Source organism: Pristiophorus japonicus, chromosome 1 (genome assembly GCF_044704955.1).
Source record: "Pristiophorus japonicus isolate sPriJap1 chromosome 1, sPriJap1.hap1, whole genome shotgun sequence".
In the NCBI taxonomy this organism is placed as follows: domain Eukaryota; kingdom Metazoa; phylum Chordata; class Chondrichthyes; family Pristiophoridae; genus Pristiophorus; species Pristiophorus japonicus.
The window spans coordinates 202,381,247-202,396,248 of record NC_091977.1 but is presented as its reverse complement, the minus strand read 5'-3'; the positions used below and the strand labels follow the sequence as shown (position 1 = coordinate 202,396,248).

Here is a 15,002-nt window from a genome sequence, read left to right as displayed (position 1 = left end):
CTTTCAGTAATTTATCCAATCTTTTGAAACAGTGTAGAACAGTAGAGAAAACATTCAAAGGTCAAACTCTGAAACTTCTCCCCACATCCCAAATGTAATTGAGTGAAACTCCTGAGGATATTAATCCAATCTTGACAGCTGCAATCCATAACTGATGTTCCTTTTGTCAGACCAGGCCGGCATGATAGCCCTCTATAAAGTGTTAAACCTTTTTTGCCTCTACTGTACTTTTCCCTGTAATCTTCAACTTCTTTCATAACTAGCTGCTTATTAAAGGAGTTAATTGACGCTACAGGGATTGCAGGGAACATTAAGACGGACTGCAAAAGTTTCGATAGATATGTAAAGAGAAAAAGGTTAATAAAGACAAATGTAGGTCCCCTGTAGTCAGAATCAGGGGAAGTCATAATGGGGAACAAAGAAATGGCAGACCAATTGAACAAGTACTTTGGTTCGGTATTCACTAAGGAAGACACAAACAACCTTTGGGATATAAAAGGGGTCAGAGGGTTTAGTAAGAAGGAGGAACTGAGGGAAATCCTTATTAGTCGGGAAATTGTGTTGGGGAAATTGATGGGATTGAAGGCCGATAAATCCCCAGGGCCTGATGGACTGCATCCCAGAGTATTAAGGAGGTGGCCTTGGAAATAGCGGATGCATTGACAGTCATTTTCCAACATTCCATAGACTCTGGATCAATTCCTATCGAGTGGAGGGTAGCCAATGTAACCCCACTTTTTAAAAAAGGAGGGAGAGAGAAAACAGGGAATTATAGACCGGTCAGCCTGACATCAGTAGTGGGTAAAATGATGGAATCAATTATTAAGGATGTCATAGCAGCGCATTTGGAAAGAGGTGACATGATAGGTCCAAGTCAGCATGGATTTGTGAAAGGGAAATCATGCTTGACAAATCTTCTGGAATTTTTTGAGGATATTTCCAGTAGAGTGGACAAGGGAGAACCAGTTGATGTGGTATATTTGAACTTTCAGAAGGCTTTCGACAAGGTCCCACACAAAAGATTAATGTGCAAAGTTAAAGCACATGGGATTGGGGGTAGTGTGCTGACGTGGATTGAGAACTGGTTGTCAGACAGGAAGCAAAGAGTAGGAGTAAATGGGTACTTTTCAGAATGGCAGGCAGTGACTAGTGGGGTACCGCAAGGTTCTGTGCTGGGGCCCCAGCTGTTTACATTGTACATTAATGAATTGGACGAGGGGATTAAATGTAGTATTTCCAAATTTGCGGGTGACACTAAATTGGGTGGCAGTGTGAGCTGCGAGGAGGATGCTATGAGGCTGCAGAGTGACTTGGATAGGTTAGGTGAGTGGGAAAATGCATGGCAGATGAAGTATAATGTGGATAAATGTGAGGTTATCCACTTTGGTGGTAAAAACAGAGAGACAGACTATTATCTGAATGGTGACAGATTAGGAAAAGGGGAGGTGCAACGAGACCTGGGTGTCATGGTACATCAGTCATTGAAGGTTGGCATGCAGGTACAGCAGGCGGTTAAGAAAGCAAATGGCATGTTGGCCTTCATAGCGAGGGGATTTGAGTACAGGGGCAGGGAGATGTTGCTACAGTTGTACAGGGCCTTGGTGAGGCCACACCTGGAGTATTGTGTACAGTTTTGGTCTCCTAACTTGAGGAAGGACATTCTTGCTATTGACGGAGTGCAGCGAAGGTTCACCAGACTGATTCCCGGGATGGCGGGACTGACATATCAAGAACGATTGGATCAACTGGGCTTGTATTCACTGGAGTTCAGAAGAATGAGAGGGGATCTCATAGAAACGTTTAAAATTCTGACGGGTTTAGACAGGTTAGATGCAGAAAGAATGTTCCCAATGTTGGGGATGTCCAGAACCAGGGGTCACAGTCTAAGGATAAGGGGTAAGCCATTTAGGACCGAGATGAGGAGAAACTTCTTCACCCAGAGAGTGGTGAACCTGTGGAATTCTCTACCACAGAAAGTTGTTGAGGCGAATTCACTAAATATATTCAAAAAGGAGTTAGATGTAGTCCTTACTACTAGGGGGATCAAGGGGTATGGCGAGAAAGCAGGAATGGGGTACTGAGGTTGCATGTTCAGCCATGAATTCATTGAATGGCGGTGCAGGCTTGAAGGGCCGAATGGCCTACTCCTGCACCTATTTTCTATGTTTCTATGTTTCTACATTGACCGATAAATAAATGAGCCATGCCTGGTTTTAATAGGTCTTGCTTTAGTGGCAGCTTTGGTTGAGATTTGCATGATTTTTGCATCATTGCTGGGACTTCAGGATGGTCAGATGGTGGCACCAGGGAACGTTGAATTGGGGCTACTCTTGACATAGGCACTGACTTCATTTGTGCCTTGATGCTTTGACCTTTGGAAATAAGAACAAAGACAAAAAAAAACAGAGGTCACACTTTGGAAATAACTGGATATAACATTGACTCTGTGGTAACCACAACCCAGGATTGGAACTTGGGATGAGCATTGGGATGAATTTAGACTTTGGCTTAGATTTGACTTGGAAAGGTATAAAAGTAAGAATTCTGATGTTTCTGACCCACTGTACAGGTTATTAAGTGGTTTCAAGGTTACTGACTAGTAATATCCACGAGAACTACTGCCATTCTGACTTTTGTATCGAGGCTTCTGAAGTGTAAATAGAATTGCTGCAGTAAAATAATTTCATCTAAAATGAAATGCTTGGGTTATATCGAACAAATGCCCAACACCCCTTGGCAATAGCTTAACATGATTACTTTAAACTGATAGCGAACAGGAAGACCGCCACCTTGGTTACAATAGCTATATATCAGTTAGGGCAAATCTTGTTCACCTCCTCAAGATTGATTGCAGAGTAGCAATGTTAAAAACAGAATACACATGCACCTTCTCAGTTAGAGAATGACAGACAGTACTGAACCTCTGTGCCATCAATAGTATGCTTCATCTGTGAGATATTCTGCGTTTTATAGCAGAGATATGTAACACTTTTGTTTTAGCATATAATGGTCACAATCCTTTTTTTTAATTGAGGCCGGCTGGCATTTATTTCCCTTCCACAACAAAGTGGCTTGCTAGATAACTTCAGAGTCAACCACATTGGTATGAGACTGGAGACACCAGCTAAAGACAGCATATATTTCCTTCCCTAAAGGACACTCGTGAACCAGTTGGGTTTTTAACAAGCTTCACTAATAACAGCTTTTGATTTCCACATTTAAATTCTCAAACTACAATGGTGGGATTTGAACTCAAGTTCTACTGGACTATTCATCTAGGTCTCCTGATTACTAGTCCAGAAACATGACCACTACCATAGCTCTGTGTACCACAGTAGCTTTCAATTTAGGATGCTAGTTTCTACATTTCTCAAGCATGGAGAAGGAATTTTTGTTACCAGATTGGGTAGCACTGCCTGCAAACAAAGTGGCCTAGAAATCCGTTTGCCCCTGAAAGTGGGCACAGGGATTGCGATGCACTAGCACCCAGTGCCCGTTCGGACTGCAGACAGCACGTGAACTTTGTGCTGGCTGCTCATTTCCATGATTGTGTCATTCAGTCCAGTGCTGAACACGCTGCTGAGTGCTCAGGCCCAAGTTCATGTGAGGCTAGCACCAATTAAGGCTAGCCTGCACGACTTAAAGCCAGTCTGCACCTCTTAAAGGGGAGATGCATTTTGCCTGCCACAGATCAATGAACTGGCTGAGGAAGACAGTAGAAAAAATAAATGAATAATGACAGAAAAGGGGTGATAACATGTACCAAGGTTCTCCGATGCAGCATTGGATACCATAGTACAGGAGGAGTTCAGCCCTCTCGGCAACAGAGCAAAATACAGTGGGAGCAGATAGCCACTGTGATGAAGGCCAGCAGTGTTGCCCCAAGGACGTGGACACAGTGCAAGAAGAAGTTTAATGACCTCGCAAGAGTGGTCAAGGTCAGTGAATTCATCTTCAAATACCATATCCCACAAATTGCACTACTAGCCTCACACACAATTCAATACCCCCCCCCCATCACTCGCCTAGCAACAACCTCGATCAATCATGACACATACTTCACATTTACCACTACCGCAAGCCTCATACCCATATCTCTCAGCTTGCACACACTGCAGCTATACAACCATTACAGGCACATCACCCTAACACTTTGCACTACCCTCACTGACACATTTCCCTTTCTGTGCCAGAAAAGGTGGCGCATAACCGGCACCAGCAGAACCTAATTGGCAGGGGACAGGTTAGCCTGCATCAACTCACTCCATGAAGGAGACGGTGCTGGGTATTCTTGACAGGGAAATGGCTGAGCCCGTGGGCAGCAGTGGGGCTGAAAGAGTACAAGATGCCGATATTCTCATATGTTATCCTCCCCCTCATCCCACAATCTCTTCTGATTTACAAGCTGCACATGGTGTAAGCATGCACCTCTTGCTTCACCCCTCCCCTCACCACAATTCTACACTTGTGCCTTTCTCATTTCAGAGACCCAGGAAATCCAAGCTGTCCAGCCAGCGGTTGTGGGAGAAGAGAGTGATGAAAAAGAAACACTGTTCCTCGATCTGACACTCACAGCCACCAGCTCAGATACTGGCACTGCGGGGAGTTTAGAAGGTAGATTAGAGGCGGGATCTGCACATGGGGAGTTGCCAGGCACAAGTGGGCTGTAGCCAGGGCAAGGGGAAAGGGCAATGCAGGTGCCAGCTCCCCGGAGGGTAAGGTCACACACGAGTTCTGCAGCAGGGGACTCAGATGAAGACTTCGATGGGATGGCCTACAGAACACTGATGGGCCTGCCTGAGTGCAATGTCAAGGAGCATGGAGGAGTCTGGCACCAACTTGGCACAGGACTTTGTGCAGAGCTTGGATCTAATCCTTTCCCGCATGGAATGGGTGGGCAGATCCATTAGCGCATGAGTGTGGACCCAACCATCATGCAGCCTGTGAAGGCCGGTGTCTCAGCTTCCATTGCAGCATAAGCAGAAGCCACCCAACATCTGAGTGCTGCAGTGGAAGCTCAGATTGCACTCATGCAGGCTCAGCTTGCTGCCACACAAGCTCAGACTGTTGCCATCATGGCTGAGTATACCAGTGTGGAAAGGGGCTTGCAGGGTCTCACAGCATTCCAACAATTTGTCCTCTAACATGGCCAGGAATGCTGAGGCACCACCGCAGGGGGTGGCAGTGGCTCCTTGGAGCAAAAACCCGCTGTCCTCTCTCAGGATGACAGCATTATCCTCCCACCACTAGTGCCCTTGCTGTTGCCTATCAGCCAGTCAGCCAGAATGGTTCAATCCACAGTCAGGCCTTCTAGGCCCAGAGGTGCTCAACATCATCCTGCAAGGCCATCTGTAGACTTCCCTACTGAAAGTCAGCAGCCTTCCACCAGCCATGCTGCAGCCACTGGGGTAGCAATGCATAGGACCAATAGGACAGGCAAAAGCACATTGAAGACAGGCACTAAGGGAATACACAAGGGTGATTAGTTGACTTTGTTCAGTTATATTGAATGGATTGATGGGTAAAGTTGGATTGGAGTGTTTCTTTTGTGGTGGCCTTTATTTCAGAATTGTGGCCAAGAGGACACTGTTATGGTCAGTAACAGAGAGAAGGTAAAGTGTGGGACTATTGTTGAATGGGGAATTGGGGTTGCATTGTTTCATACCACAGTTAGATGAGTCATGGACAGCCCGGGCAGAAAAAAGCTCCCCGCATGTGCTTGGGTTGTGGAGCAGAGTCGTGAGGCAGGTGGTCAGCGGATAACCCTTGTTACCCAGTAGCCACTGTCTGGTTTGACTTGGTGGTTCAAAGACTAAGGGAGAAAGTCGGCTGGCACAGAATAAAAGCATCATGACTGCTGCCAGGATACTGGGCATTCACCATCATGCTGGGCTGAGCATGGTCACACACCAACTGCACATTCAGCGAGTGGTAACCTTGGCGGTTGTGGTACAACTCAGCATTTACATGCGGCACCCGCAAAGCCACATAAGTGCAGTCGATGTCGCCCTACACCATGGGAAGCCTGCTATCCTGGCAATGCCAGGAGATGTTACAGATGTCACCTGCACCAGCCTGGAAGGATTCTGATGCAAAGAAATTCAGAGCCACGGTCACCTTCACAGCCACTGGCAGCGCTGCTCTTGCCATGGAGTGAGGCTGCCGGTCTGGTTACTAGAGGTGGCAGAGTTCTGTGAGCACCTCTTTCGTAAAGTGAAGACACCTCACACACTGCCCCTGGCTCAGGTTCTCGGAAGATCCTAGGTGGGTAAGGCCTCCTGCTGAGAGCCTTGCTCTCCCTCCTCCTCCCTCTGCAGGCAGCTTGTCCTCTTCTTTGCTGCCATCTCCCTGTCATGCTGAAGGCCAAGGTGCTGACAACTAGATCACTAATGACTGAGAGCAAGTGGTCTGACCAGGACCCTTGAAGTCAGAGGCAACACCCTCACCAAGATGGCATCCGGCATGGCCCACACCACAGCACAGTTCAGATGCTATTTTTGACCCAAAATGGCACCCATAAGTGCCCAAACAATGGCACGATGTAACTCAATTTTTAGCTCTGTGGCCATTGATGCAAAAATTACACATCTTCAAAGAAGAAAGAAAGTAGTTGAATTAATCTAGCTCTTTTATCAAATCTTGGGGATGAGCCAAAGCAGTTCATTACCAACAAATTACTTTTGACATGTTTTTAAATGGACAAATGCACACATCAAAATCTCACAAACAGCAAATGAGATTAACAATTAGTTAATCTTTTTTAATGGTGGTGTTGGTTGAGGAAGGAATGTTTCCCAAAACACAGGAAGATCTCTCAGTTCTTCTTTGAATAATGCCATGCGATTTTGTTTACATCTGGTGCCTCTGGCAGTGCAGCAATTCCTCAGCACCTCACTGAAGTGTCAGCCTAGATTATTTGCTCAATTCTTGAAGCAGCGCTTGAACTCACTATGTTCTGACTCAGAATGCTACCAACCTGTCATTAAATAGTTCCACAATTGAAAAAAAAATCTTGAGGACATATTTGACAGCTTGGCAACAAATGAGTGGCAACTCAAAAAAAAATAGTATTTGCTACTTTAACCCATTTATTTGCTGCAGTACTGAGGGAGTGCTGCACTGTCAGATAAGACATTAATCCAACACTCTGAGGTGGTTATAAAACAATCTCATGGCACCATTTTGAAGAAAAGCAGGGGAGTTTTCCCTGGTATCCTGGCCAATATTTGTCCCTCAACCAACATCACTAAAATTGATCATCTGGTCATTATCACATTGCTGTTTGTGGGAGCTTGCTGTGTGCAAATTGGCTGCTACATTTCCTACATTGCAACAGTTACAACACTTTATTGGCTGTAAAGCACTTTGGGATGTCCTGTGGTCGTGAAAGGAGAAAGTCATTTTTTTTTCCTTTCTTTAAACATGCTCCATTACTTGTCTAAATTGGAATGATCTAACTGAGACACAATATGACACATTTCAGATACCTAGGCCCATATGCAGTGTGGATGTGCAAACATACCAATGTTTTTATCATACACATTGGACTCTAAGTACGGTTTCAAATCTCCATTGGTCACTTTTATAAAATGATCTACAACATCCTGAAGGGTCCGGCATGTGACCTATTAGACAGAAAAAAACAAATGGCAGTTTATTTAGTTACAAACTGTGCAATTCTTATCTCTCTCAGTCTTACCTACTTCCTATTGTATACAGAAATTTAAAGCTCAATGAGTGGTGTCACTTAACCACTAATTCTTGATTTATCTCATCTTCTCTCCTTGTAGGAGAAGCTTGTCCTATAGGCCTCCACCCTCATCTAGTTCTCCCAAGTGAAAGAAAAGTCTAACTATAGTGTGTAAGCAAGCTACGGCTTATTTCTTTCACACAATAGATATAAAGATTAGAGCAATAGAGCAGGAAACTCGGCTTAACTGATAGCCAAAGCACAGGGGGGGACCTGTACTAATAGAATCACGGCTTTATGATATTTATATCTTTGCAGTTTAGCACACAATCAGGCATCCTGACAGACTGACGCATTCTATTTCTTGAAATGGTTTACGTTCCTTAAGATTAGGGATAGCGGTATTGCAGGAAGACAATATTATAATGTGTTCGAGTGTTTGCGTCCTGACCAAAAGGTTTGTGGGTTAAAACACAAGGGGGGAGAAATTTGGGGCCGGTAACAGTCGGGAAGTGCGAGACTTAGCACCAGGTGCTAAAGTCTTGCCCCCCTCCAGAAATTCGGGTTATCTATGTTAAAAATTGAGACAAAATAACTTTTGAAGATGCTCATTTGGATATAAAACTTGGAGATAGATAGTACTAAAAATGTTAATAGAGGGTCTGATATCACAAAGATACCAATGGGTTCATTAATGGTCTTCAGAAAAGGGAGCCTGCCACCTTTAGCTGATCTGGTCTACATGTGATTCTAAACCCACACTATGTAGTTGACTCTCAATGCCCCCAAGGCAACTGGCAATGGCCAGAGGATGTACTAAATTTCCATTGGCCATAGGATGTACTAAAGTCCCATTGGTCAGGGAATGTACTGATTTCCCATTGGCCAGAAGATTTATTAAATTCCCATTGTCCAGAAGATGTACTGAATTCCCATTGGCCAGAGGATGTACTGAATTCCGATTGGCCAGAAGATGTACTGAATTCCCATTGGCCAGATGTACTGAATTCCCATTGGCCAGAGGATGTACTGAATTCTCAATAGAGTTAGGGTCTAACTTCAGTGGAAGATCAATGGAAACTCCAAATAATTACATAAACAGGGTGTCTTCAGCAAGTGGGAGAACCTGCAAGAGAATTCCCGATGAGTTTCTCCAGCAGGAGTCCATCATAAACAGTAATCTATAGAATTATCAAGCTGGGGCCTGTGAACTGTAAAGGGGCCATGAAGGCATCTGAGAGTTGAATGGATTTCCATCTCTCTGAGGGTGAGCGCAGTTGTTCCAGAAACTCCTGTTGTATTCCCAGCAGGCTATTCCTGTTGAAGTGCACAAATCAACATTGTTTTATTGGCAATCATAGCACTTTTTACCTTTGCGTAGATAGCACTGTCTTTCAGAAGTTAAGATGGGGCATTAGAAATGTATCAATTTTTGGAGGGGATGCCAAGGACTGTACTAATATTTGCATTGGGCACTCTGCACAGAAATATTTAAAAATTATTGATGTTTAAGATTGTACTGATGTGGTCCAAACTTCTCTCCATAGAACCTGTTCTCTCTTTCCAGTTTCAAATTCAAAGATTATTGATTAAGAACAAACATTCAACTCATTGCATACAAGTCATATGTACATTCATAGGGCTCAATTTTCCCCAAGCCTGTTTTCTGGCGTATTGCCAGAGTTATGCGTTTTTCTAGGCCAGAAATGCCACAGAAATATTTTGCCAAAGTTTTCCCGATGTATAATTCGAATTTGGTGCGGCGCAGCTTGTCCAGTCGCCTCAGGGGGTGGAGCCTGCTGTCTGCGCCAAAAAACAAAGTCGCACCTTCTGCGCATGCGCGGAAAAAAGTTACGTTTTTGACGTCGTTCCAATGGACGCGCATGCTCAGTACAGCTCGGATTTGGCAATCGGACATTTTTAAAGAGCCAGTTGTGTGCGTGGGAAGGAGTGCTGTGTGAGAGCATTGGGAAAATCTGCTGGAGCAATATAAGATGCAACGCGGTGCAAGGACCAAGAATTTCTTACAGCAAAAAGTGGAGGCACTAGTTACTGTGATTGAGACCAGATGGCAGGAGCTGGATAACAGCAAAGGCCACATAAAAGTTCCACCCAAAGAAATGAAGAAACGCTGGAACCAAGTTGCAGAAGATTACTGCGCAGTGGTGAACACCACGAGATCTGGAAGCCAGTGTAAAAAGAAATGGCAGGACCTTGGTCAAGTAGTTAGTGGAAGTAATATTTTCATTTATTCAATGGAATTGCAATTGTAAATGTGACCAGCTGTATATGTCCCACCCAGCAGAAAGACACCCTCTCTAAAAAGTTGCATTTTCTCTTTGCAGAGGAAGGTGGCACATAATAAAAGGGAAAGAACTAACCATTTGACTGTTCTGTTATCTTTTGCAGAACTTGAGGCCAATCCTGTCAATGCAGAAGATTCAGATGAGGATGAGCCTGAAGAGGAGAACATCTTCCAATCCCATCTTCCAGACCAAGAACATGGGGATGAGGGTGAGGGGATGGAGCTGGATGAAGCTCCCACTGTTGTACTGACTTTGCAGGAGGTGCTGCTCATGGAGGTGACAGCCCCTTGCGTGACTAGTGGTTTGAGGGTTGGTGGGACATTCCATGGTTTCACACCTTCCGAGGTTGTGAGTCCCAGTGATGGGGTGCAGCGAGGCACACCCAGGGCCCCACCTTCCGAGGTTACAGGGCTGCGAGCTACACCCGTGGGAAGGAGGGGAAGGAGAGCTCTGCTGTGCTCTCCTGCAGTGCAGGATCTAAAAGATGTGGTTAAGATGACGCCATTGAGTGCGGAGAGCATTGACCTTACCCAATCACTCCTGGACGCCATCAGTGGGGTGAGTGATGAGGTAGAAGGACTGTCAGGAGAACTAACAGCAATGACATGAGAAATGGGAATGATATCCGGGACCATCAGTGAGGGAATAGTGGCCATGAGGGAGGCAATGTCAGAGATGGTGCAAACCACGTCACTGACCATGAGGGAGGAGGGAATGTTGCAGGTCGTTGAGACACTATCAGGGCGCATGAGGGACGGCATGTTGGAGTTAGCTGCTGCAATAAAGGAACACGCCCAGACCCCACGCCCATTGACAGAATTAACTGTCATTCCCACTCCAATCCCTACACCAGCCTCTGAAGAGCCCAAAGCCGGGCCCTCCAACTTGCTGCCTGATGCTGATGCCCCCCACCCTCAAGAGGTGCACAGTACCTGAGATGTTAGAAAGAATAAGCTTGGTATCAAGCCCAGAAACACTGCGCCACCGCCTGCGGGCAGGGATGGTAGAGTGTCCAAGACTAAGTGCAGCAGGCGGTGTTAGAATAAGGGGGATGAGAGATGGGTGCAGCCTTTCTTTGCTGCTGCTGTTGTTATTATTATTGTTACTGTTATAATTGTTCTCAAATTAAAAGTTTTTTGTAAGTTATGTAAATTTTCAGGTTTATAAGTGATCTTAAAGTTTTTGAGTGATCTTAAAGTAAAGTTTGATACAAGACTAATTTTATTAAAGTTAAGTACGTTGTAAACTTTTGAATAAAATATATTTTACATTAAAACTGAATCATGTTCCATTAACACAACACAACATTATGGAACAAACAGTAAACATGTCCATGTGGAATAGTTGTCGCTGCGCCCTCAGGCATCAGGAAAGTGTTCACGAATGAGCTGCTGGCGCAAGACTCGAGCAATCGTTAAAGGAGCACGATGGCCCTCCCTCCTCCGCCGTTGTGCTCCAGCCTCAGGCACTGGCATGGTTTCCTTATCCTCGTCATCCTCCTCCTCCTGCTCATCCTGCTCGTCACCTGCATCTTCTACATCATTATCATCACTGCAGGTGGGTCTTCCACTACCAGGTGCTGCTGCCTCATGATGGCTAAATTATGCAGCACACAACAGTGAACTGATCGACAATCTCAGGATAGTACAGCAAGTAGCCTCTGGAATGATCCAGGCATCGGAAAAGCTGTTTCAAGATGCCAATGGTCCTCTCAATGATGCTGCACATCGCAACTTGCGACATGTTGTATTGACGTTCAGCTTGCGTCTGGGTTACGCGTAGGGGAATCATGAGCCAGGTGGCGAGGCTGTACCCTTTGTCTCCCAGTAGCCTGCTCTGCCCTTCTGGCTGCTGCTGAAACATGGCAGATATAGCGCTCATGCATTGGATGAATGCATCATGGGTGCTGCCAGGGTATCTTGCATCGACGGACATGATATGATGCATGTTGTCAGACACGAGCTGCACATTAATGAAGTGGAAGCCTTTTCTAGTCCTGTATATCTCGGAATCCTTCAAAGGTGCTCGCAAGGTGATGTGGGTACAATCAATGCAGCCTTGTACCTTTGAGCCAAAGATGGGCAGCAGAAACATTACAAGGACACCCTCAAAGCCTCCCTGATAAAGTGCGACATCCCCACTGACACCTGGGAGTCCCTGGCCAAAGACCACCCTAAGTGGAGGAAGTGCATCCGGGAGGGTGCTGAGCTCCTCGTAGCTCATCGCCGAGAGCATGCAGAAAGCAAGCGCAGGTAGCGGAAGGAGCGTGCGGCAAACCAGACTCCCCACCCACCCTTTCCTTCAACCACTGTCTGTCCCACCTGTGACAGAGACTGTGGTTCTCGTATTGGACTGTACAGCCACCAAAGAACTCATGCTAAGAGTGGAAGCAGGTCTTCCTCGATTCCGAGGGACTGCCTATGATGATAATGGTACCTTTGGGAAGTCAACAATCCTGGAGAAGCCCACAGCTCTGTCATGGATTGCTTGGGCGGTCATGGGGAACTTTAGGAATGAAAAGGAGGAGGGGTAGCGTTACTGGTTAAAGAGGAGATTAACAACATTAGCTCGGATGATGTGGACTCGATATGGGTAGAGCTGCGAAACACCAAAGGGCAGAAAACATTAGTGAGAGTTGTGTACAGACGACCAAACAGTAGTAAGGAGGTGGAGGATGGCATCAAACAGGAAATCAGTGATGCGTGCAATAAGGGTACAGCAGTTATCATGGGTGACTTTAATCTACATATAGATTGAGCTAACCAAACTGGTAGCAGTACTGTGGAGGAGGATTTCCTGGAGTGTATAAGGAATGGTTTTCGAGACCAATATGTTGAGGAACCAACCAGAGAGCAGGCCATCCTAGACTGGGTCTTGTGTAATGAGAGAGGATTAATTAGCAATCTGGTCATGCGAGACCCCTTGGGGAAGAGTGACCATAATATGGTAGAATTCTTCATTAAGATGGAGAGTGATAGTTAATTCAGAGACTAGGGTCCTGAACTTAAAGAAAGGTAAATTCGATGCTATGAGACGTGAATTGGCTAGGATAGACTGACGAATGATACTTAAAGGGTTGACGGTGGAGAGACAATGGCAGACATTTAAAGATCAACTGGATGAACTACAACAATTGTACATCCCTGTCTGGTGAAAAATAAAAAGGGGAAGGTGGCTCAACCGTGGCTAACAAGGGAAATTAGAGAGAGTGTTAAATCCAAGGAAACGGCTTATAAATTGGCCAGAAAAAGCAGCAACCTGAGGACTGGGAGAAATTTAGAATGCAGTAGAGGAGGACAAAGGGATTAATTAGGAGGGGGAAAATAGAGTATGAGAGTAAGCTTGCAGGGAACATAAAAACTGACTGCAAAAGCTTCAATAGATATGTGAAGAGAAAAAGATTAGTAAAGACTAATGTAGGTCCCTTGCAGTCAGAATAAGGAGAATTCATGATGGGGAACAAGGAAATGGCAGACCAATTGAACAAATACTTTGGTTCTGTCTTCACTAAGGAAGACACGAATAACCTCCCGAAAATAGCGAGAAGGAGGAACTGAGGGAAATCCTTATTAGTCAGGAAATTGTGTTAGGGAAATTGATGGGATTGAAGGCCGATAAATCCCGATGGCCTGAGAGTCTGCATCACAAAGTACTTAAGGAAGTGGCCCTAGAAATAGTGGATGCATTGGTGGTCATTTTCCAACATTCTATAGATTCTGAAACAGTTCCTATGGATTGGAGGGTAGCTAATGTAACCGCACTTTTTAAAAAAGGAGATGAGAGAAAAGACGGATTATAGACCGGTTAGCCTGACATCAGTAGTGGGGAAAATGTTGGAATCAATTATTAAAGATGTAACAGCAGCGCATTTGGAAAGCAGTGCCAGGACCGGTCCAAGTCAGCATGGATTTATGAAAGGGAAATCATGCTTGACAAATCTTCTCGAATTTTTTGAGGATGTAACTAGTAGAGTGGATAAGGGAGAACCAGTGGATGTGGTGTTTTTGACAAGGTCCCACACAAGAGATTAGTGTGCAAAATTAAAACACATGGTATTGGGGGTAATGTATTGACGTGGATAGAGAACTGGTTGGCAGACAGGAAGCAAAGAGTAAGGATAACCGGGTCCTTTTCAGAATGGCAGGTAGTGACTAGTGGGGTACCGCAAGTCTCAGTGTTAGGACCCCAGCTATTTACAATATACATGAATGATTTCGACAAAGGAATTGAATGTAATATCTCCAAGTTTGCAGATGACACTATGCTGGGTGGCAGTGTGAGCTGTGAGGAGCAAGCTAAGAGGCTGCAGGGTGACTTGGATAGGTTAGATGAGTGGGCAAATGCATGGCAGATGCAGTATAATGTCAAAAATTTGAGGCTATCTACTTTGGTGGAAAAAACATGAAGGCAGAATATTATCTGACTGGTGACAGATTAGGAAAAGGGGAGGTGTAACGAGAGCTAGGTGTCATGGCACATCAGTCATTGAAAGTTGGCATGCAGGTACAGCAGGCGGTGAAGAAGGTAAATGGCATGTTGGCCTTCATAGCGAGAGGATTTGAGTATAGGAGCAGGGAGGTCTTATTACAGTTGTACAGGGCCTTGATGAGGCCACACCTTGAATATTGTGTACAGTTTTGGTCTCCTAATCTGAGGAAGAACATTCTTGCTATTGAGGGAGTGCAGCGAAGGTTCACCAGACTTATTCCCAGGATGACAGGACTGACATATGAAGAAAGACTGGATTGACTAGGCTTATATTCACTGGAATTAAGAAGAATGAGAAAGGATCTCATCGAAACATATAAAATTCTGACGGGATTGGACAGGCTAGATGCAGGAAGAATGTTCCCGATGTTGGGGAAGTCCAGAACCAGGGGTCACAGTCTAAGGATAAGAGGTAAGCCATTTAGGACTGAGATGAGGAGAAACTTCTTCACTCAGAGAATTGTGAACCTGTGGAATTCTCTACCACAGGAAATTGTTGAGGCCAGTTCGTTAGATAT

General features: G+C 45.1%; 1 protein-coding gene across 2 annotated transcripts in view; it reads right to left on the bottom strand.

The window, feature by feature from the left end:
- LOC139241001 (signal-transducing adaptor protein 1-like) overlaps nucleotides 1-15,002 on the bottom strand; it is a 112,460-nt gene that overhangs the window by 18,001 nt on the left and 79,457 nt on the right. For both annotated transcript variants that reach the window (XM_070869711.1, XM_070869769.1), the window contains exons 8-9: nucleotides 7,523-7,625; nucleotides 2,208-2,372 (exon numbers count right to left, since the gene is read on the bottom strand). In XM_070869711.1, the coding sequence (XP_070725812.1) occupies nucleotides 2,208-2,372; nucleotides 7,523-7,625 (268 nt within the window). The remainder of the gene's footprint in view (nucleotides 1-2,207; nucleotides 2,373-7,522; nucleotides 7,626-15,002) is intronic.